Source organism: Gigantopelta aegis, chromosome 6 (genome assembly GCF_016097555.1).
Source record: "Gigantopelta aegis isolate Gae_Host chromosome 6, Gae_host_genome, whole genome shotgun sequence".
NCBI classification, from domain to species: domain Eukaryota; kingdom Metazoa; phylum Mollusca; class Gastropoda; order Neomphalida; family Peltospiridae; genus Gigantopelta; species Gigantopelta aegis.
This window is the reverse complement of record NC_054704.1, coordinates 93,322,361-93,348,150: the sequence shown is the minus strand read 5'-3', so window position 1 is coordinate 93,348,150 and position 25,790 is coordinate 93,322,361. Positions and strand designations below refer to the sequence as shown.

Genomic DNA, 25,790 nt, shown 5'->3' with positions numbered 1-25,790 from the left:
GTACTGTATCCACTATATTACACCACCATTCAGTAGTGTACTGTATCCACTATATTACACCACCATTCAGTAGTGTACTGTATCCACTATATTACACCACCATTCAGTAGTGTACTGTATCCACTATATTACACCACCATTCAGTAGTGTACTGTATCCACTATATTACACCACCATTCAGTAGTGTACTGTATCCACTATATTACACCACCATTCAGTAGTGTACTGTATCCACTATATTACACCACCATTCAGTAGTGTACTGTATCCACTATATTACACCACCATTCAGTAGTGTACTATCCACTATATACACCACCACAGTAGTGTACTGTATCCACTATATTACACCATTCAGTAGTGTACTGTATCCACTATATTACACCACCATTCAGTAGTGTACTGTATCCACTATATTACACCACCATTCAGTATTACTGTATCCACTATATTACACCAGTGTACTGTATCCACTATATTACACCACCATTCAGTAGTGTACTGTATCCACTATATTACACCACCATTCAGTAGTGTACTGTATCCACTATATTACACCACCATTCAGTAGTGTACTGTATCCACTATATTACACCACCATTCAGTAGTGTACTGTATCCACTATATTACACCACCATTCAGTAGTGTACTGTATCCACTATATTACACCACCATCTGTATCCACTATATTACACCACCATTCAGTAGTGTACTGTATCCACTATATTACACCACCACAGTAGTGTACTGTATCCCTATATTACACCACCATTCAGTAGTGTACTGTATCCACTATATTACACCACCATTCAGTAGTACTGTATCCACTATATTACACCACCATGTATCTGTATCCACTATATTACACCACCATTCAGTAGTGTACTGTATCCACTATATTACACCACCATTCAGTAGTGTACTGTATCCACTATATTACACCACCATTCAGTAGTGTACTGTATCCACTATATTACACCACCATTCAGTAGTGTACTGTATCCACTATATTACACCACCATTCAGTAGTGTACTGTATCCACTATATTACACCACCATTCAGTAGTGTACTGTATCCACTATATTTTCAGTAGTGTACTGTATCCACTATATTACACCACCACAGTAGTGTACATCCACTATATTACACCACCATCAGTAGTGTACTGTATCCACTATATTACACCACCATTCAGTAGTGTACTGTATCCACTATATTACACCACCATTCAGTCGTGTACTGTAGTGGAATTTCACTATATTCCATTCAGTAGTGTACTGTATCCACTATATTACACCACCATAGTGTCAGTAGTGTACTGTATCCACTATATTACACCACCATTCATCTGGGTAAAAAAAAATTGCAATTTTATTTCATCTAGTACCAATGTGTCAAGTAGCCTTGTGCTTGAAACATGTATGGGGTACCTGTAAAAAAAAGTACTCGAATTTTGTGCGAAACTAGGGTAGTCACAGACGCTACCCGTTATCTCAGAAACGAGCAGCTTGACCCCCATTTTTTTCTGATTCATTTTAAGTGTAAGGGATGGTAGTATTTATATCCGTGGCGTTTATGTCGGTTGATACGTTGCAGGTAGGAGTTTTAGCCACATATGTTACTATTGTCGTCTATGGGATTTGATTTGGTAGTATACACCCTATAGCACATATTCAGTGCATAATAAAAAATATTATGATTTTGTCATTTTATTTAATTAAACTATACTGGTTGATTAATTAGCCATCACTCGATCATGCAAGTTCACAATGACCTTGACCTTGACAATAATCTCTGTACATGGCTCTGAATGGAGTTTGAATCAAAGTTAGCACTGAAGAAAAGTTGGTTTTGGCCTATAATTCATACTGTAAAGATTTCAATAATTTCTTTTTACATGGTATTTGACTTGCCATATACAACTGCTCTTAAATATGGTATTATATATAAGCAACCTGAACTAAGATTTTAATAGCAATTTATTTTTATATTAAAAATAGCATGTCCCAATAGTGGGTTAATGTCTTTAGTTTCCATTAACATTGTTAATTTTTTATGTATGAATTCTGAAAACTCAAATTTGTAAAGAAGTTGATTTTTATTGTCATTTTGACATATTTATAGGGTGCTAAGTTATATTTTAGACAAATTTGTAGTTTTATGCAAAATTTAAAGTAAATTTTAAGAAAAACTTTACCAAAAACATAATTAAATTTGTTGTCACTATTGTGCCTTCTGTTCTTATTTGTACATAACAATAAGGTTGTTAAACATATACTTAGATCTCCAGATATTTTTTTTTTTTTAATAATCACTTAGTTAGCTCTCATGAAAAGCATTTTGAGTTTATACTAGATTCAGAACCAATTTTTTCAGATCTGATTATCTGCCTTGGATTAAGTTGATAATTTATTTTATTGTTAAAGCTGTATTACCTAATGTTACTAGCTAAATAAAATGCTGGATTACAGATTGTAGGAATACATCTAATGTACATATTGTATTCATCCGGATTAGAAAATAATGCAAGAAAATAGATGTTCGGGTAATTTTGTCATTTAAAAATAGTTTTTTTCAGTAATTAATCAAAAATAAATGTGTTAAAGCTGCATGATTATTCCAGATATCACAACTATTAAAACCTCCAACTACAGTAGGCTATCAATAAAATATAGTCAGGAATATTGGTGGCTGCCAATAGTTTTGATGGTTCATTATGAAAATCAGCATGGCCGATGGTTTTAAATTCCCACACCTGGTAACTTGAAGACACCCACACCCAGCATACAGGATTTCCTCCCAACACTAATGTTCAGGACATTAAGTCATTACTTCATACAGGTACAGTCATGTTTGTGTTTCCTTCCTCAGACGGTGTATTTTTTTAATACTGATATTTCTTCGATGTGCCTGTTAAGGTCTTCATAATCTAGGGGTCAATCAAGTGCATGTGTTTTAATGGAATTCTTTAAAGGGGTAGAGGTACTCTGGCTATCTTTGTTGTCTCTACATATATACCTGAGTACACACACCCAACTGAAAGTAAATATCTTCAGGAGTTTTATTTTAAAACATTTTATTGTTTAATATGACATATTGCATTTGTACAAAACTATATGCAATATATATGCTTTTTGAGGTGTACATTATATTAGGTTGCACTGTAGAAACAACGGTTTCAGTGAGGTTGTCAGTTTATGTCAGAATACACCAGATCCTGGTTGTCATAAAGACACATAGCTGGACACTTTTTGAAACATGTATGTTATCGGTATAGGTAGTACTAAACCAAATAACTTCCGGCTGGGTCAAAGTTCGAGGTGCACCCAACTTTTGATAGAGAAGTGAACACCACACGTCCTGTGATTGGTTATAAATGTGAGTGTGTTGGTTGTAAAAAATAATAGTTTCATCTGGGTAAAAAAAAATTGCAATTTTATTTCATCTAGTACCAATGTGTCAAGTAGCCTTGTGCTTGAAACATGTATGGGGTACCTGTAAAAAAAAAGTACTCGAATTTTGTGCGAAACTAGGGTAGTCACAGACGCTACCCGTTATCTCAGAAACGAGCAGCTTGACCCCCATTTTTTTCTGATTCATTTTAAGTGTAAGGGGTGGTAGTATTTATATCCGTGGCGTTTATGTCGGTTGATACGTTGCAGGTAGGAGTTTTAGCCACATATGTTACTATTGTCGTCTATGGGATTTGATTTGGTAGTATACACCCATCAAGGCCTTTGATATACCAGTCGTGGTGCACTGGCTAGAATAATCAAGAAAACTAAGTAACGTCTCGTAGACTCTCACTACAAAGAATTGTGATGTTGGACAGGTCAATACGTTTGATGACTGTGATTAAGTTGATTTCCATTTTCGTCAGGTTGTGTACGTGACGGCCACTCTGCCCTATCTTCTTTTGTTGATTCTTCTCATACGAGGATTGACGCTGCCGGGCGCCGTAGATGGGCTGATCTTTTTCTTAAAACCAGATTTCAGCAAGCTACTAGAAGTTCAGGTATGTTGCGTTTCGGAAACACGTTTCTATTTTACTTCCATGAAGTAAATGAAAAATGTTTCTGCATAGACTCATCTCTTTCAGCTGTGTTGAACTTACCACGGTGATAAAATCGCTTTGATAACTCTCTCTTCTCTTCTCTCCTTCCCTATCTCTCTCTCTTTCTCTCTATCTGTCTTTCTTTCTCTGTCTAGGACTCTATTTGTCTCCCCTGTCTTTCTTTCTCTGTCTAGGACTCTATTTGTCTTCCCTGTCTTTCTTTCTCTGTCTCGGACTCTATTTGTATCCCCCTGTCTTTCTTTCTCTGTTTCGGACTCTATTTGTCTCCCCTGTCTTTCTTTCTCTGTCTAGAACTCTATTTGTATCTCCCTGTCTTTCTTTCTCTGTTTCGGACTCTATTTGTCTCCCCTGTCTTTCTTTCTCTGTCTCGGACTCTATTTGTCTGCCCTGTCTTTCTTTCTCTGTCTAGGACTCTATTTGTCTCCCCTGTCTTTCTTTCTCTGTCTAGAACTCTATTTGTCTCCCCCTGTCTTCTTTCTCTGTCTCGGACTCTATTTGTCTCCCCTGTCTTTCTTTCTGTGTCTCGCACTCTATTTGTCTGCCCTGTCTTTCTTTGTCTGTCTCGGACTCTGTTTGTCTCCTCCTATCTTTCTTTCTTTGTCTTGGACTCTATTTGTCTCCCCCTATCTTTCTTTCGCCGTCTCGGACTATATTTGTCTCCCCCTATCTTTCTTTCTCTGTCTCGGACTCTATTTGTCTCCCCCTGTCTTTCTTTCTCTGTCTCGGATTCTATTTTTCTATTTGTTTTCATCATTGTCTTTGCAGCTCATACGCATTTCTTGCAATCTTTTATGGTACGCGTGTTTACCGTATCTTCTGTAAGCGATCAACTATAATTTCAATGTTTTTTTGTTTTGTTTACCTGCTAAATAGGCTACATGCAGTTGCGAAGTATTATACTATCCTGAACCTGCTGTCATTGTTAGATGGTTCCAACTAATAAAATATTTTAACGTCTTAAATTATATTACTAAATATAGTTTTTGTGTCTGTATATTTAATATGTATCTAGTTTCCCTAATGTTCGAAAGTAGCCCAAACTGGATTTGGTTTCCCAGTAATGTTATATCAAGATTTGCTAACTATATTATCAAAAATTCTGTTCTGTTTTCTTCTTTGTACAAATCGGTGAACTCATTGGGCTATTTCTCGGTCCAGCCAGTGCTCCACAACTGGTGTAGCAAAGGCCGTGTTATGTGCTATCCTGTCTGTGGGATGGTACATATAAAACATCCCTTGCTGCTAATAGAAAAGAGTAGCCCATGAAATGGCGACAGCGGGTTTCCTCTCTCAATATCTGTGTTGACCATAACCATATGTTTGACGCCATAAAACCGTAAATAAATGTGTTTTGAGTGCGTCGTTTAATAAAACATTTGTTTCTGTCTTTGTATAAAACGTCCTTTTGTAATTTCCTCCGTTATCGTGTGGCGCACAGTATGAGTATGTGCCAGACATTTTGGTCGTTGGTCGTTTCTTCTAGGTATGGCTTGAGGCGTGTCTTCAGGTGTTCTACTCTCTCGGTCCAACATGGGGCGGCCTCATCACCATGGCCAGCTACAACAAATTCAACAATAACTGTTTAAGGTAAGGTCGGCTGTACTTTTTGAGTATAATCAGCGGTAGGGTTCAGGATGCTCGTCATAATTATCTGTCGACACAAACACACACACACACACACACACACAGATGCAGAGAGATAGATATTCACACACATATGCAGAGAGAGAGAGAGAGAGAGAGAGAGAGAGAGAGAGAGAGAGAGAGAGAGAGAGAGAGAGAGAGAGAGAGAGAGAGAGAGAGAGAGAGAGAGAGAGAGAGAGAGAGAGAGACAGACAGAGACAGAGAGACAGAGAGAGACAGAGAGAGACGGGGAGAGGGAGAGAGATTCACACACATGCAGAGAGAGAGAGAGAGAGAGAGAGAGAGGAGAGAGAGAGAGAGAGAGAGAGAGCGAGAGAGGCAGAGAGATATAGAGAGAGATAGATTCACACAAAGAATGAATGAATGAATGTTGAACGACACCCCAGCACGAAAGATACATCGGCTATTGGGTGTCAAACTATGGTAATGCAAACAAATGATGATCATCATCAATATAAAACTATTTAAATAAAAACACAGTGTAAAGAACTGTGCAAAAATACAAATATCACAGATAGATACTCACTTTTACTAAAAATTTCAATTTGTGCTGTATTGGCCATTCTCAAAGAGAATGTTACACCCCTGCACCACGGTGAGGTTACAGCACGCGCAGGGGATTCACACAAAGAGAGATAGATATTCACATACACATATGCAGAGAGAGAGAGAGAGGGAGGGAGAGAGAGAGAGAGAGAGAGAGAGAGAGAGAGAGAGAGAGAGAGAGAGAGAGAGAGAGAGAGAGAGAGAGAGAGAGAGAGAGAGAGAGAGATATTTGAAAAGCAATATTGGATTTTCTATTGAATGGTATCAATGTTTATTTTACGATGCCCCTACATCTTGCCGTTTGCTTTCGGAATTGACGTCGAGTCACAGTGAAAGACGACTAAAAAGTGAATTTCTCTTGGGGTTTTTAACGTATTTTTTAGCTATTTTACCGTCAGAGTACTCGTGCTAGGGTGTCATCAAGCCGGTGTGTTGTTAAGCCGACAATTTCTTTCTATTTACACTTCATTGCGTGACTCTTTCATTGTAGAGATTCAATTGTGATTACCTTTGTTGGTGAAGGTACTAGCATATTTGCTGGCTTCGTCATATTTACAATCCTCGGAGCAATGGCGCACCGTCAGGGAGTGCACGTGTCGGAGGTAGTGTCATCCGGTGAGTTTTCATCGGTGAGCTGTTTCCGTACTTGCCTCCTGTTATGGTCTACAAAAGTTGATTTTTTTTTTATTGATTTATTTTAAATATTGATTCATATCATTGGTCTATTCAGTACGACAGAAACAAAATCTTACACTCCACTATATTGTTTGCATATATTCTAGATTTTGAAACCAGTAACAAAAAACTGTAAGTAAAATTGGAATAAAATAATGTTCTAGACATTAACATTTATGGCGTGTACTTAAAATTAAAACATATGGTCTATATACCTTCAGATGCTATGGGATAAATTGTTTTCTCAGTAGAAATTGACTGCCAGATCAATCCAATCAATCCTTCATTCACAATAAGTAAGCTGTTTAAATATATCAAAATAAAAGTATAACAGACGGATTCATGTTGAACCTGTTTTTTGAGCCATTTTTCAGCTTTACAACTTTACACCGTTGAGTGCTGAACGAAGTTCTATACTCCAAAATAAATTTCCCTTGACTGGATGTCACAAAACTACAATTTTAAGCAAACACAACTCTTAACTTTTAGACATAAATACCATATAGTGTTGCACAGTAAGTGATTCAGTTATGCTTTAAAAATATCAATAAAAGTGAAAACTAATCTGTGTAACAGAGATACATGCATTTCTAGGATGTTCGAAAATGGATAATCTAAATAAATAAAATGTATGCTTTCAATTATCAAAATTCGTAGGTCCTGGGCTGGGGTTTGTCGCCTACCCTCAGGCTCTGTCCGGTCTGCCCATCCCTCAACTCTGGTCTGTCATCTTCTTCGTCATGCTGCTCACAGTGGGACTCGACTCACAGGTAACTCGACTCACAGCTAACTCGACAATATGTTGATTATCATCTATGTGATAACAGTGGTATGTAACTGGACAGTATGGTGATAAACAACTATGTGATAACAGTGATATGTAACTGGACAGTATGGTGATAATCAGCTATGTGATAACAGTCGTATGTAACTGGACAGTATGGTGATAAACAACTATGTGATAACAGTGGTATGTAACTGGACAGTATGGTGATAATCAGCTATGTGATAACAGTCGTATGTAACTCGACAGTATGGGGACAGTCAACTATGTGATAACAGTCGTATGTAACTCGACAGCATGGTGATAATCAACTCTGTGATAACAGTCGTATGGAACTGGACAGCATAACGATACTTAACCATGTGATAACAATCGTATGTAACTGGACAGTATGGTGATAATCAACAATGTGATAACAGTCGTATCTAACTGGAAAGTATGGTGATGCTTAACCGTGTGATAACAGTCGTATGTTACTAGACAGTATGTTGATAACAGTCGTACGTATCTGGACCGTATGTTGATAATCAACCACGTGATACCAGTCGTATGTAACTGGGCGGTATGTTGATAATGAACTATACTAAAAGGCAAAAGTTATTGTGACACACAAAAGATGATAAGTTTTTATTGCCGTGTATGAAACGTTATAATATGGAAAGAGAAATGTCCGAAGGTATGGAAACAAGCAATAGCCCATGAGAAGGGCGCACCTGCCATATGCAAATGGGCCACATCACTAGAGGGGGTCCAGAGGGAAGTTCACCCAGTCAGTAGCGAATGTGTCCATCTTGAGCATTGATACAGGCCTGGCACCGTCGTCTCATTGAGGCCACTAAACGCTGGAGACAGTTCCTGGGAATGCCTGTTTCGCAGATGCGTGGTTAGGATCCATGTGTCTTGGCCAGGGGTTTCTGACTTCTGGACTTCTGAAGGCCGCACAGAGTGGCAATGATTTGCGACTGAATGTCTGCCTTTTATGGTGAACACTGGATAGGATTTCTCCCAAATATTCCATGTTTCTTGCTCAAAGCATGCAATCGCTGCAACAACTGCTTGGCTGCATTTCTTTGAGCTATTTCATGCACATTTTCTCAGGTTTACATCCACAAATCCATTGACAAATTTATTACTCCAAACAATCACAATAACTTTTGCCTTTTAGTATATGTGTTATATATATATATATATATGTAACAGAACGGTATGTTAATAATCAACTGTGTGATAACAGTCGTATGTAACAGGACGGTATGTTGATAATCAACTGTGTGATAAAATTCGTATGTAACAGGACGATATGCTGATATTCACAGTCGTATGTAACAGGACAGTATGTTGATAATTAACTGTGTGATAACAGTCGTATGTAACTGGACAGTACGTTGATAATCAACTGTCTGATACCAGTCGTATGTAACTCGACAGTATGTTGATAATCAACTGTGTGATAACAGTCGTATGTAACAGGACGGTATGTTGATAATCAACTGTGTGATGCCAGTGGTATGTAACTCGACAGTATGTTGATAATCAACTGGGTGATGCCAGTCGTATGTAACTGGACAGTATGTTGATAATCAACTGTGTGATAACAGTCGTATGTAACAGGACGGTATGTTGATAATCAACTGTGTGATGCCAGTGGTATGTAACTCGACAGTATGTTGATAATCAACTGGGTGATGCCAGTCGTATGTAACTGGACAGTATGTTGATAATCAACTGTCTGATAACAGTCGTATGTAACAGGACGGTATGTTGATAATCAACTGTCTGATGCCAGTCGTATGTAACTCGACAGTATGTTGATAATCAACTGTCTGATGCCAGTCGTATGTAATTCGACAGTATGGTGATAATCAACTGTGTGATGCCAGTCGTATGTAACTGGACAGTATGTTGATAATCAACTGTGTGATGCCAGTCGTATGTAACTCGACAGTATGTTGATAATGAACTGTCTGATGCCAGTCGTATGTAACTCGACAGTATGTTGATAATCAACTGTCTGATGCCAGTCGTATGTAATTCGACAGTATGGCGATAATCAGCTGTCTGATGCCAGTTGTATGTAACTCGACAGTATGTTGATAATCAACTATGTGATAACAGTCGTATGTAACAGGACGGTATGTTGATAATCAACTGTGTGATGCCAGTCGTATGTAACTGGACAGTATGTTGATAATCAACTGTGTGATAACAGTCGTATGTAACAGGACGGTATGTTGATAATCAACTGTGTGATGCCAGTGGTATGTAACTCGACAGTATGTTGATAATCAACTGAGTGATGCCAGTCGTATGTAACTGGACAGTATGTTGATAATCAACTGTCTGATAACAGTCGTATGTAACAGGACGGTATGTTGATAATCAACTGTCTGATGCCAGTCGTATGTAACTCGACAGTATGTTGATAATCAACTGTCTGATGCCAGTCGTATGTAATTCGACAGTATGGTGATAATCAGCTGTCTGATGCCAGTTGTATGTAACTCGACAGTATGTTGATAATCAACTATGTGATAACAGTCGTATGTAACAGGACGGTATGTTGATAATCAACTGTGTGATGCCAGTCGTATGTAACTCGACAGTATGTTGATAATCAACTGTCTGATGCCAGTCGTATGTAATTCGACAGTATGGTGATAATCAACTGTGTGATGCCAGTCGTATGTAACTCGACAGTATGTTGATAATCAACTGTGTGATGCCAGTCGTATGTAACTCGACAGTATGTTGATAATCAACTGTCTGATGCCAGTCGTATGTAACTCGACAGTATGTTGATAATCAGCTGTCTGATGCCAGTCGTATGTAATTCGACAGTATGGCGATAATCAGCTGTCTGATGCCAGTTGTATGTAACTCGACAGTATGTTGATAATCAACTATGTGATAACAGTCGTATGTAACAGGACGGTATGTTGATAATCAACTGTGTGATGCCAGTCGTATTTAACTGGACAGTATGTTGATAATCAACTGTGTGATAACAGTCGTATGTAACAGGACTGTATGTTGATAATCAACATTAGCGTTAGCTCTACCCGTAGCACCATAGGAAGATTCATTACAAAGATAACGTGATAGGTGAAGTCATGACAGATAAACGTTGACTTTGATAGAGTTAATTACTTGAGAGTTGACATCGTCTATATTTAGCATCTATTTTATCAATCTGTATTGATTTTGAGATCAAAATTCCCTTTTTCTTTGGCGACAAAATTGGCCTACATCAGAATTTGTGCCCAAGGCAGGCGTGTGCTACAACAGCCTTCTCTGAACGTGCTCGTTAAATTATTAGTTCCGTGTCCTTGTCATTGAGACCAGCATTTAAACCATCTCACTGCAATCTTTGGTGTTTTGTTTTCAGTTTGTTAATGTCGAGGTTGTGGTGACTGGAATTATGGATTCGTTTCCGAGACTTCTCCGATTCAGAATCATCATCACAGCAATCCTTTGCTCATTTTTTTTTATTATTGGTCTCCTGTTCTGCACAAATGTAAGTATGTTATTATTGAAGGAAGTGGGTGGATGATGCACGAGCGTGAATACACCCGTTTTGAAAGGAATGCAATTTCAAACTATGACCGTATAGTGTCTTTACGATTATTTCGACAGTCAGAGAGAGAGAGAGAGAGAGAGAGAGAGAGAGAGAGAGAGAGAGAGAGAGAGAGAGAGAGAGAGAGAGAGAGAGGAAGAAGAAGAAATTCGACTACGTATTTGATACGACTAATTACTAGTCTGATTCAATCACTAGTCTAATTCGACTATTTACTAATAGCCTGGTTCATTCATTATTTACTAGTCTGATTCAGCTATCTACTAATATACTTCAATTGGTTCTAATCTGGTTTGAATAATCACTATGCTGGTTTGACTATTTTGACATGATTCAACTACTTACTGGGGTACGTCAAGCTGCGAACACTAACGAATGGTGATGAAATATAGTGGATACAGTACACTATGAATGGTCATGTAATATAGTGGATACAGTACACAACTGAATGGTCATGAAATATAGTGTATACAGTAAACTACTGAATGGTGATGAAATGTAGTGTATACAGTACACTACTGAATGGTCGTGTAATATAGTGGATACAGTACACTACTGAATGGTCATGAAATATAGTGTATACAGTACACTACTGAATGGTCATGTAATATAGTGGATACAGTACACTACTGAATGGTCATGAAATATAGTGGATACAGTACACTACTGAATGGTGGTGGATACAGTACACTACTGAATGGTGGTGTAATATAGTGGATACACTACACTACTGAATGGTCATGAAATATAGTGTATACAGTACACTACTGAATGGTCATGTAATATAGTGGATACAGTACACTACTGAATGGTCATGAAATATAGTGTATACAGTACACTACTGAATGGTCACGAGAGAGAAGAAGATGAAGAAGAAGACAGAAAAAACCTAAAAAAACGACATACCATATTATTTTCGAATTTTGTGTGTGTGCGTGCGCGTTTACGTGTGTGTGTGTGTGTGTGTGTGTGTGTGTGTGTGTGTGTGTGTGATATGGTGTCGAGTTGTATAATGTATATAGGACATCGTCTTCTCTTTAAAGACTATTGTCATTCCAGGGAGGAATCTACATGTTCCAACTGGCTGACTGGTACGTCGCTGCCCTTATGCTCATCCTCAGCATCTTGGAGTGCTTCATCGTGGCCTGGATATACGGTGACACATTTCTTACTTAAAGTTAATATATTGACAAATGTGTTTTTAACACTGAAACAGAATAGATTTCGGATAATATATCGTAAAGGAAAAAGGCAATATTACACCATATTGTCTTAGTAACGTTAGAGACATTTATTTTGCAGTATTTATTTTATTTATTGTATGTATTTATTGATGTATGAATATCTATATATTGTATGTATGTCGAGGTTGACATTTACATACATAGATATTAACACACTGGCGCAGGGGATAATTAAATCCTTTCTGGCCTCACAAATTTTCCCATGCCGTTGCTGGGACTCGAACCCGTGACATCGAATCGCCCGCAAATTGCAAGACTAAGCACGATGCGCTCTAAGCTATGTATGTATGTATGTATGTATGTATGTATTATTTCCTTCTTTGTTTGATTGTGGGTTTTTTTTCAAATAGCTACATGTTAAACCGTTACCGTTTCTTTTATGAGAACATCAGTGTCTAAACACTATCAATAGCCTGTTGGTATGCTCCGATCGCTGTTAAATGGCTGGAGGTGTAGACAAAACACATGTTCTGCTGCTTCTGTTTCAGGATTCAAGCGTCTAGATGAAGATCTGGAACTCATGATAGGAAGGAAAGTTCCCATCTTCTTCAAAGTGATTCTAACTTACATCACACCACTGGTATTCACGGTAAGAGTACTTAATGTATTCCCGTTCCTATAATATATTGAAGTACCCCCCTTTTTAGTGTTTTTAACAGAGTGCGACTGTTCAGGAGTGAATGTTGACCATCTTGGGTTACGGTTGTCTTATTCCAAACTGACATAATTCTGCCTCGTTTCAGGTTGCCATAGTGTTTACGCTTGCGCAATATACACTTCCGACGTACGGGAAGTATGAGTACCCGTACTACAGTGCGATCATTGGTTGGATCTTCGCCGCAATCCCGATCATACCGATACCTGTGTTCATCATCTGGGAACTCGGTAAAGCCGAGGGGTCACTGAGGGCGGTAAGATAAATCCTTCAGTCTGGTAGTTATCTGGGAACTCAGTAAAGCCGTGGGGTCACTGAGGGCGGTAAGATAAATCCTTCAGTCTGGTAGTTATCTGGGAACTCAGTAAAGTCGTGGGGTCACTGAGGGCGGTAAGATAAATCCTTCAGTCCAGTAATTACGTTTTTATCTAATATTTTTAATACTTTAATTTAAATTTAATTTAAAAGACAAATTTGGAGCCAAGATTTCACTGTAAATTCTACATTTCATTTCTACCAGCCTGTAGTCCGATGGCCACCGAGGCCGCTAAATTCTACAATCCCGAACTTAATGGAAGGAAGGGAAAGGGACATAACTAGGGTCTCCGCGAGTACTCGGGGACAGGCCAGTTTAACAAGACTAGTCCATTACAGGACTAGTACCCGTGCATGGAAGAGCACTCTCGTTTAATTATATTTTTTACATCATTTTGCCATTAAGCTTTTCGACGGTTACGTTATAGGGCTACAAAACATGGAGGGAAGCAAAAGTCGAATATGTGGAATGCAATACAATGGCATGATTTGGCATCCATGTTCAGCGCTGGAATTAAGATTCATAATGAATGAATGAATGAATGAATGAATGTTTAACGACACCCCAGCACAAAAATACACATCGGCTATTGGGCGTCACGTGGCAAGTATATGAAAATATTATTTAGATATATTTATGTAAAACCACAGTGTTTAAGATGCATAATGCCATTTTACTTTATTCCTTAGTCTTATAGTGTCGGGTACTCGGGTCTGAGTCGAGTTTGACCCTCGAGTACTAGAGTCCAATAGTTTGGACTCTTGGAGACAATAGACACAAAAGTTCGAATATGGAGTGCGAACTAGCCGAGTCGGTAGATCGTAGGATTGAACCCTGTTTGATTGTCCCCCCCCCCCCTTCCGTCTCAAACAGCACTCCACTGTTACTCAAAGGCAGTGTTACGCGTCATTGTGGGGAAATACAAATTAAAGATGCCTTGCTGCAATGAACAAAAAGTAGCTAAATGTTAGAATTATCAAATACTTGACATCCAATAGCCAATAATTAATAAATCAAAGGTGCTCTAGTGACGTCATTAAAAAAACCGTTAAATTACGCTTCAGAAAGTGTCAGAACCTAATTTTATTTTCAACGGTTTTCGTAAAACGTTTTTCAGTAGTTTATTATAAATGCGCTGATGAGTTGGCAAAAGACAAATACATTTCGCTCCCTATCACTTGATACCAGTTCAATACGAGAAAATGTAGCTCCCCTTAGCATGTCAGTTAAAAGGGAATATAGTATTACAAAATAATTAAATACCAATACTCATTATGGTTGATGGATAATGGTTCCCAATACCTGAATACCTGTAGTTAAGTTAGGGAAGTAATTAATCCTTTCCCCTAGGACCTTTTTGTTTCGGCGAGGTCGGTCAAATGTTTCTCAATTTACTTTATACTCCAGCTATGCCGATAGGAATGTTATAGCTACTGATTCAGTTTGCCGTGAATTAGAGAAACGAAAAGTGAAGATAGGGTTTACAAAATAAATAAAAATATTTTCTCTTCAATGATCGGTTTCAAAAAGTTTCTCCCAACGGGATCCAAAGTAAAATTGTTTAAAATGAACCAACATCATAATAAAATATTTCTCCTACTGCGATTTGCGGTAACAATCGACCTTCTCAATGTCTCTTCGACTATGTGTAATGAACCGAAATGGTAAGAAATGAAACCACTATTATAGATAACAAACAATTCGTACTACAATGATATATTTATTACACAGATATTAAATTACTTGATCCAAGCAGTTACACTTACTAGAAAAACAACCCTTCCCAACGTTACTGCAAATGAGCTTAAATTACCCTCCCAAATATTCTTCCAGACGAAAGACAAACTACCTTCACAAACCACCCCATATATGCGAAAACCGAGTACAAGAAAATCATGATTCTACAACAGCTTGGGTCACACAACAAACACGTGCAGTTGCACGGAACATACAAACAGTCAGTCGGCCTCAGATTACAGTTATCTTCCCATTTGGTTGTCCAAAATCCGGAAGTTTCACCGCGCAAGTAGTCTGCTGTTTGACTGTGATTATTTAATGGCAGACAGCTATGAAGTGGCAACTGTTTGACTGAAGTGACAGGGGATAGCATGTAGTTTGTAAACTTGTGTAACTTGCTGACATTGAAGACTTGTTTGTGGTAATTCCGGCCCATGCAAAAGTAGTGCTTTTTATGTAAAATGGGTGTACTCCGGCCTGGTTTAGAGGGTGTGTCTGTTTAAACCAATATGCTGGGAGAAAGAGCTGGACAACAGGGGTTGTCCTTTTCAGGGTATGTGTCCCCCATGCAGGCAAAGGTACATACAAAACTTCACGGGCCTGCTGATATTAATAAAAATGTTATAGCCACTAAGGCTATATAGAAATTAATTGTGGTCTGAGGCCTGATATCGATCGACAAAGACACATTGCTAGACTGTCTTCAAGGCAAATGACAGAAACAAATAACACAGACTATACTGTATGCAAGTTTATTACATCTGTCCCACCGAATTCAGCTACACCCTTGGGATGAAAACTGAAATACAACTGAATTATTTTTATAATTTGCATTTCATATTTATACGTTGAAAATGTTGTACTAAATATGAATCAGCTAAATAGGCAGGGGCAGTGCTGTTAGAGTGCGGGGTCGCAGAAACCTTTCGTTGTTGTTGTTCTTGGTTGTTTGTTCGGTTTTCTTTTGTTCTTGTTCTTTTTGTTCTTCAGCCCCCCCCCACCCCCCCCCCCCCCCCCCCCCCCCCCCCCCCCCCCCCCCCCCCCCCCCCCCCCCGAATCTGCCCATCACTATACTAGTGTTTTTTTACTTTCAGCGCATAGCCAAGACGATTTCTCCATCAGACAGCTGGCTTCCGAACAATTGGTCATCTCGGACGAAGTACAGAGGGAAAGAGCAGATCACGTTCAAAGAAAATATCTGTCACTTGTGTATTCGATAGAACAACACATTTAAAGCCCTTGTATCAAATCTTCATTATTTAATATGTTTCAGTATTTATTACTACAAGGCAGAAAATCAACTCTAGTTTTAATTGTATATTAGATATAGTTTCTTGTTTAAAATGTCAATGTCTGTATATTCAATATATGTCTTGTCATCATAATATCATAATACAAACTGCTTTTACTTCCCAATAATATATATATATATATATATATATATATATATATATATACTTAACCCCAAAAGTTTAGCAATTTTCGGTTTATGATTAGTACATGACAGTTGCGTACCATAATGTGATCAAACTTGCTAGTATGTTGGTTGGATACTACCTCTCACTGTGTGTAACAAAAATAACGTCATTTATCATATTGCACGCATCTGTGCGTACTGTACGTACAACAGATTTGTGTTCATGATAGCGCAGATGCGTGCGCATTACGGATGGAATGAAACCTTATTTCCATGCAATGGACTAACGGTATCCAAAAACTATATAAAGAATTTCTCATATTAACATGGGTCGCCGCCCAGGATCATCCGAAAAGCAACGTCACTTACAATGGGAAGGCTTATCGCCGGTCAACGCATACACGACGTTGCACAATACGTTCATGTTCATGACAGTACCATATCACGTCTCCAACAACGCGTACATCAAACTGGACAGGTGCGAGATCGACCACGTTTCAGTAGACCACGATCAACGATTCCAAGAGAAGATCAATATTTAGTGACGTCATCACGACGTCATAGGTATCAATGTGCACTTCGTTTAGCCCGCTCTTTGTGTGTGTATTACGTTATTGTTTGCTCTGTCCGGAGGGGTTGGGTTGTGGATTTTGTTTTACAATGCTCATTGCAATGCTTTGCATTAAATAGCATGCAATTTAAGCAATATTTATACATTGTCGTGTTTTGTGATTATCTCAAAACAAACTAACTCAATGAATAATATATTTTTTAAATTAATAAAATAAATAAATAAAAACAATTTGGTTTAAAATTAAAAATAAATTAATTAGTGCTTAGATATTAAACATCGGGTGTGCAGCGTTACGACTATCAATCGCACATTGTTGACTCCCTATTGGTCTACCTAGTTTGTCGTGGGATAACACCAGATCCAAGTAAACTATAGTTATAGTTATACATGCCTTCAAGTACCTCGCTTGTATATACATACGTCTTCCTCGGAAAGAAAAATTGATTTTATGTGTTTGTTGTCGTATATCATGTTCTTTCCAGGTAAAATAAACCAAACAAAACCACAACTGAAATCAACAAAAATCTATGAACTACTTGTTTTGCATATTACAAACTTAAGTAGGCACAGGGATTTATCACCTTGTTTTACTTTTTTTATTTGTTTTTATTCACAGAACCTGTTTACATTTGTTATCTGTCCCAGTATCAGAGTTACAAAACAAAATTATACATTAGACAGAAAAAAACCCCGACTGTATATTATGCAACATAAGTTTTCATAGCTTATAATTTTGGAACCCCCCCCCCCCCACACACACACATACACACACAGACATACAGACAGACATATATACATACATTACATTACGTACATACATACATACATACATACATACATATTTATTTATATTTATTTATTTATTTATTTATTCTGTAACTTACCTATGATATCAATGTCATAAACTCATGCGATAATTTAGTGTATTAACCCGGTTAATAATGGTATGCTAATTTGCAAGGTCTCTAAGTAAAGTGTTGCTGTGGACGAGTCATTTGCTTACAAGCCAACAAGACCTGTATAACTGAACGTAAAGTTTACAAATATTAAGTTAAGATGCGTGACGTCAAACTAATTTGTGCTAATCGTGATGACGTCATATTACCGATGGCGGCGACTTTAGTTTACTAAATTTTAAATTAAAATTTTATTTTAGAAGTGTTAAAGGATAAATAGAATTCGCTACTCGTGTTTTTTTAATATGTAAAATATCAACCTCGTCTATTTAATTGGTATTTGTCTCTGCAGAGCCTCGACAAATACTGATTAACATAGACTGTTGATATTTTCCATATTAAAAAAGACTCGTTAAGCTTATAATTTAGAACCGACACACACACACACACACACACACACACACACACACACACACACACACACACACACACACACACACACACACACACACAAAAGTGTTTCATGAAATAAATATATGGATCACAAATGAAGTATTATTCCCATATCAAAAATATATGAATTATTTATCTATGACTGACTTGGCTGTCTGTCGTATAATAGTAATATATAATACCAAAGTAAACATCAATTATAAAATTGAATAATTTCTTCGGCAGTAATTGCCTGACTATATCTTACATAGATTATGATATCTAGTTACTTTGAAATTTGTTGTGTAAACGTTTACTATGATATATACTTCGTTCTATTAGATATATAGATTTTAGAATATGTTTAAAATATTTGATATTAGGTAAGGTGTCTGCTACTTTATATTTATAAATACAGAATTTAGGAAATAACAGAAACAGATAAAACATTTCGTCAGTTGTTGTAATATTATTTTCTGCAAGTACAATTAATTTGGCATCAAGAGATAAATGGTGAATACGAGGACAGTTTTCAAGTAAGAATTGGACAAAATAATTCCAAACTGTTTTGACTGGTATGCAGTCCCCCAAAAGATGTAATATGTTTTTTGAAGTGCTTTTACAAACTGTAAAAAAATTAGTTTCAGTTTTGTTAAATGCTTTGTACAAAAATATATTAGTTGTAATAATCTGCATTGGAACCACCTTAACTTAATATTTTGTGTAGTCTTAAAAAGTTTGGAATATATTGTTGCGTAACTGATTTCAAAATTAAAGAGTTTTATCATTTTCTTCTGTCCTTATTTTGTTAATTTTAATTATTAAAATATAGTAATAGGTTTTGAAGCCCTTTTTGACATAACGTTGGTATCACCAGGAAAGGAGAATGACTCTGGTTGAACAATCTTTAGTCGTCTACGGTATTTCTTAATTACTTGAACAACGGCATGATATTTGACGTTTCAGCACTCACTATAGAATCATTTAATAAACGAATGTTGTCACCAATATATAGGTTTGCCAAAAACCCCAGTTTGATCTTCATTAATAGGTTTTGGAAGGACCCTTTTCAGTCGTTACGCAATTACCGATGACAAAAGTTTCAAGGAGCAATTTAAAAGTGAAATTGGGCGCCAGTTTCTTTTTTTTTATTTCGGCTTGTCACCTTTAGGGATACATATTATAATTACTTGCCTTTGGGTAACAGAAAGTTCTCCTGTTTTTAAAGTCTTCGTATATTGGTCTTAATAAATAAATCCATCAGAACCAAGACTTTTGTTATTGTGTGTATGTTTTAGGAAGTTTGGCAATATGCACTAAATATACCATTGCATGTCAACTCATAACGTATGAAAATCATTTGCTTCACAGTTGACTATATCAATAGTATTTGGAAAAAAATTGCCCCCCCCCCCTCTCTCTCTCTCTCTCTCTCTCTCTCTCTCTCTCTCTCTCTCTCTCTCTCTCTCTCTCTCTCTCTCTCTCTCTCTCTCTCTCTCTCTCTCTCTCTCTCTATATATATATTCCAAAAAAGAAACTTTACATTGATTTTCAAAGTTTAATAAAAAAACCCACCCTGGTAGACATGATACAAGCAACCAAAGATCATGACGCCATGGGAAAATTCCTGTCTCCCTCAGCCGATTACGAACTGTCTGGTCAGAAATTCTGCGTAGTCCAGGGATTTGTGTCGCTGTGGTTGTTGCTGTTGTGGTTCGATTTCGAAGATAACACACCGGGATGTATCGATCGTGAGAGGCAGTGATTACTCTGGGACGACCTGACCTTGGCCTGTTATTAACACTTTGAGTGGTGTTATGCCGTGCCCATAAAGCAGAAATGGTCTGTCTGAAGACACCAAAGAGCTTTGCCACAGCTTGTTGAGTTGCCCCTGCTTGCAATTATTGCGCTGAGCTGACGTCAATCTTAGCATTATTGCGTTACCTACAGTGTCATTATGCGGTCTGTTTGAATTACTGCTGATGTGGCCTTTTATGCCCTACCAACGGAGGGGTCGGCATGCAAAGTTACAGAACTTAAAGGGACATTCCTGAGTTTGCTGCTATTTTTAAGATGTTATCGACTAATAGAGACTTTTTAACGATTGTAATTACATATTTGTCTGCATAAATATTAGTGGCTGTATATTAAACATGTTTCTAATCGTTCTAATATTTGTACTATGTTAAATGTCATTTATTTCCTAAAATAAGTTCTTTTCGTACCTACGAAATTATTTGAAGATAAAATCCAGTTTGGGCTTCTTACAAATATTAAGACGACCAAAAACACATTGAATATACAGACACTGATATTCTAAACAAGAACATATATTAAATTTAATCATAGATACATTTTATTAGTCGGAAACATCTTACAAGGCAGCAAACTCAGGAATGTCCCTTTAATGATGCATGTACTTCTCTGAGGGTTGCGTTTTTGCGTTTTAGTACAAACGTTGACTGACTACATTTTATGCGAATCGCACGTGTTTTCTAGATTTGTTTTGCAACATCATTCGCTCACTTACTTGATTGTCTTTTCGATGTTTTTAATTCTGTAAAAATATTCGATAGAATTATCTTTCCCAATGTCAAGTTTCTTTTTTTGAAATATATACAGTCAGACCTAGTTACAACGACCGTCGTTACTGCGATATTTACACCAACCGAGCAATAATTGTCAGTAACAAACGTACATCAGTGTTATTCTGTTCATTACACCGGAATTAACACCTTCCGACTTCGACAGAGCAAATTAGGAACAAACGTTCATGATATTTTTTAAACGAAACAGGTACCAATCGTATATGTCTTTAACCAAGCATTGATTAGACGTATGACCGGCCTCGGTGGCGTCGTGGCAGGCCATCGGTCTACAGGCTGGTAGGTACTGGGTTCGGATCCCAGTCGAGGCATGGAATTTTTAATCCAGATACCGACTCCAAACCCTGAGTGAGCGCTCCGCAAGGCTCAATGGGTAGGTGTAAACCACTTGCACCGACCAGTGATCCATAACTGGTTCAACAAAGGCTATGGTTTGTGCTATCCTGCCTGTGGGAAGCGCAAATAAAAGATCCCTTGCTGCCTGTCGTAAAAGAGTAGCCTATGTGGCGACAGCGGGTTTCCTCTAAAAAAATCTGTGTAGTCCTTAACCATATGTCTGACGCCATATAATCGTAAATAAAATGTGTTGAGTGCGTCGTTAAATAAAACACTTCTTTCTTTCTTTGATTAGACGTATGACGAATGCGCTTTGTTTAATATATTTAATGATGTTTTGTAAAAACATATTTAATGTATGTACGTGTATTTGTTGTTTTAATAATAATTGCAATACATTAATTATTTAAATGCTATTCAGTCATCAGTTAATATTAAGTAGTATTTTTTTGTTACGTTATTTTGGCAGTGGAGATAACGCATGACAATTCGATACACGGATATTTTCGATATAACGACAAAGCGACCCAGGGACGAACATGGTCTGATTGTGTGTGTGTGTGTGTGTGTGTGTGTGTGTGTGTCCCACCTTTTGAAATTGAATAACGAAATATGTTTCTAATACAGCTCATTGAAATTTTGCACAAAATCAGTTCATCATGTTGAGTATAAATAGTGAAATTTTCAATTTGATACATGGCTTCATTATAAAATGACCCGCGATACAAAACGTAATATATAAAATAATACTATACCAATGAGAACCTATTCAACCTTTACAGTATGTACTATAAGCGATGGTCGATTAATGCAGCACTTTCGTTTCTCGCTATCCATAATCATTTTTCTAGGATGAAAAAAAATCCTTGTTTATCTCCCCCCCCCCCCCCCCCCCCCCCCCTAGATTTCGACATTTTCTTTTTGTGTGCCCCAAATTCAATTTAGAACTATCTGGCGGTCTACAGGTATATCTCGATATCTTGAGGCAACAATGACATAAGAAATTAAGAAGTTTATTTGATCCTGGAACAAAAGACTGTGGTCTCTAAGAAAATAAAATTGTATGCCAATCGACCATCATTTTCAGTACATGCAGAACATGTTGTGTAGGTTCTCGTTCGTATAACATTTGTTTTCCCGCATCACCTATTGTATCACGCATCGTTCAAAAAGTAATCCATGATGAATATGTTGCCATCAACAAACAAACTGATAAACTGCCGTCGACATATAACCGTAAAAATAATGTGTTGAGTGCGTCGTTAAATAAAACATTTCCTTTGATAACTGGTTTACTGAAAAATTGCAATGTTCTACTTTCTCAACTATTCAAGTTAAAAGTGGGTCTTAGGATAGAAAATTGTTTTGAGTTTCCACAAGATCGAGTTTTGAAATAAAAAGAAATTGAAACCTTTGTTTGATGTTGTCAGAAAAACACGGGTATTTCGTGAATTCTGTAAAAACAAATAATTAACAACATAAGAAAAACATAACTAAAATGAACAACATAGATATGTAAATTATCCAATTAATGGTATATAATATACGGATTTGAAGACATGATCATTTTTAACAGAATACAATTCGAATAGAAATGTTCAGAATAACAATTTTTAATGACCAAAATATATTAGACCATATCTCAATGACATTAATATTAATTACAAACACTACGGTTGTTGACGGTTTTGCATCTGTGAAGATTGCCAGATGGTGTATGTAATAAGCATCAGGAAATGAAGTTCTGCACCACGTATAAAGACAACCTAGTAGATCGAAACATACGCTGTTGCCTGGTGTAAGGCTAAAACACTATTAATCGCTGTCCAGGACTGGCAGCTCAGATAACTTGCCGTGGTAGTAGGGGTGGGGGTGGTTGATGTTGCCAGGGCAGCTGCTTGAACCTTAATGGGATATAACCACGAAAATAAGTTAAAATGAAACATACATACATACATTTATCCTATAACTTACCCATGATATCCATGTCATAAACCCATGTGATAATTTACTTTATTAACCCAGTTAATAATGGTATGCAAATTTGCAGGGTCTCTAGGTAATGTGTTGTTGTGAATGGGTCATTTGCTTACAAGCCAACAAGACCCGTGTACCTGAGAGTAACGTTTTCAAAGATTTGTTTAAAATGCGTGACTAATCTGTGCTAATCGTGATGACGTCATATTATCAATGGCGGCGACTTTGGTACCGTGATTTACAATTTTTTTTAATTGAAATGTTATTTTAGAAGTGTTATAGGATAAATAGAATTCGCTACTCGTGTTTTTTAATATGTAAAATATCAACCTCGTCTAGTTAATCGGTATTTGTCTCGGTTGATATTTTCCATATTAAAAATACTCGTAACGAATCATATATATTCTTGCTCATTGGATAGAATTAGGCAGCTTTAGCACGGTGCTAGATAAATCTGTCCAGCCTCCAGGACTAGACGATTTCTAAATGCACCTAACGTCATAACTCATGTGTTACGACGATTGACGTCATAACTCGTGTTTTTCACAATTATGTAGAATTACTTATTCCCCAAGTTGTAATTTCACGTTGGATCATAGTTTTAAAAATATTTAAACAAATTAATATTTCTAACTTTATATTTATTTTTAAGTTGTTACATTTTTATGTCGTTGCATAATGTGAACTATGTTTTTCCGCGTATGATTAAATGACTTTGTAGGTGAAATGTTTATGAATCGTTCTAGAATAAACAAACAGCAGCTCACAAAAATAATGTTTTGTTACTGTAATTAAATGGGCAAGAAAACGAATAAATCACCGTTATCAGTTGTAGATAAGGCAATTCCAACCCTCGGGATAAAATGTTTTTGTCCCTATCGAACGTACAGGAACACATAAGCGTACGAGACGGGGCGTGTGGGGGAGCAAAACCTCAAATTCGGAAAAATATGGTAGAGATATGCGGGGAAAAATGTACTAAACTGATACCTTTTTTACCATGTATTTCCATCATTCTACCCTCAAAATTAGCTGCAATCCACGTGAAAAGACGTAGTGATACGTTTGCAACCCTATATAGATGTTTGGTCGTAATATTAATATGAATATATGATGTTATCCAGATTCGGGCATTTTCGTTTAATTCGGGCAAAACTTGCTTGTCCCCCTACAAAAATGGGAGCCCTTACTCCTATGAAAGAAAACGCCAGCAGACGACGATTATTACAGAATGGAACTAGTTAAAGGGACATTCCTGACTTTGCTGCATTTTAAGATGTTTCCGACTAATAAAATATTTCTACGATTAAACTTACATATTAAATATATTTTCTTGTTTAGAATATCAGTGTCTATATATTCAATGTGTTTCTGGTCGCCAGCAGACGACGATTATTACAGAATGAAACTAGTTAAGTGACCTGTAGCTTTAAGAAATAGAGGACTAGTAAAAGTAGGATTAATGTATCTTGTTACTTATTTGTTAATTAACAACGAGCGCATTGATATCGCTGTTTCTTCACTGACATCACTGTTTCTGCTATGCTGGATTCCGAGTATGACAGTGACATCGACGACTTGTCATACCCAGTTACCAACAGAGTGACTGCAGTGCAATATGCATGTGCCGACGACAGCCTACCGTCTATGCTCTCATGTCAAGACGACAGCATTGTCAAAGAGGCGTTAGCTTTTGTTCCTGTTGTATCTGAAGTTGATCCAGAGATTGTCAGTAGTAATACCCCCACTATGGGGTATATCGATTTCACTATTGCATCAGCCAAGATGGCCACCAATCTGCGTAGTAAAGGGGATGATGCCATACTGACGTCACTAGGCCCCGCCTCCAGAAAGGTGTATACAAGTTTATTTTAAGAACTGACTGATGCAATGCTGACGTCACTAGGCCCCGCCTCTAGAAGGGTGTAGGCACATTTATTTTAAGAATTGGTGTAATACTGACGTCACTCTTACAGTGTACATTCCAGTTTTTCTTTTAAGAACCGATGTAATGCTCAATACAGTAGTTTGTCCAAATGTGTATTTGAAGACAGTGGTTACTTAAAAGACGTATGTTAATTAATATCCCCCACCCCCTTTGTTATTATATAGCAGCTTATGAAAGAGACCGTTCATCGCACCCAACCATTGAATACAATGTGTACGAGAGAAGAAATAAAGAAAGAATGAAGGAGTTGTGAAAACGTTATAAATGATACCTTGATATTGTATTACAACATTTATGAATGAACTGAATGCTGGAACGTTCGAAAAAGTCTTGCCAATGTTGGAATAATACCA

General features: G+C 37.2%; 1 protein-coding gene across 4 annotated transcripts in view; it reads left to right on the top strand.

Annotated features, from left to right (window-relative positions):
* LOC121376041 (sodium- and chloride-dependent glycine transporter 2-like) overlaps positions 1–25,790 on the top strand; it is a 106,752-nt gene that overhangs the window by 26,551 nt on the left and 54,411 nt on the right. The window contains exons 5-13 of one of the 4 annotated variants that reach the window (XM_041503810.1): positions 3,882–4,016; positions 5,560–5,663; positions 6,757–6,881; positions 7,599–7,711; positions 11,111–11,239; positions 12,359–12,455; positions 13,032–13,132; positions 13,287–13,454; positions 16,346–18,011. The exons of 2 other annotated variants lie outside the window; for them this stretch is intronic. In XM_041503810.1, coding sequence (XP_041359744.1) covers positions 3,882–4,016; positions 5,560–5,663; positions 6,757–6,881; positions 7,599–7,711; positions 11,111–11,239; positions 12,359–12,455; positions 13,032–13,132; positions 13,287–13,454; positions 16,346–16,471 — 1,098 coding nt within the window. In that variant the 3' untranslated portion in view covers positions 16,472–18,011. Of the gene's footprint in view, positions 1–3,881; positions 4,017–5,559; positions 5,664–6,756; positions 6,882–7,598; positions 7,712–11,110; positions 11,240–12,358; positions 12,456–13,031; positions 13,133–13,286; positions 13,455–16,345; positions 18,012–25,790 lie in introns of those variants that run through there. One more of the 4 variants, XM_041503812.1, reaches the window with a different exon arrangement.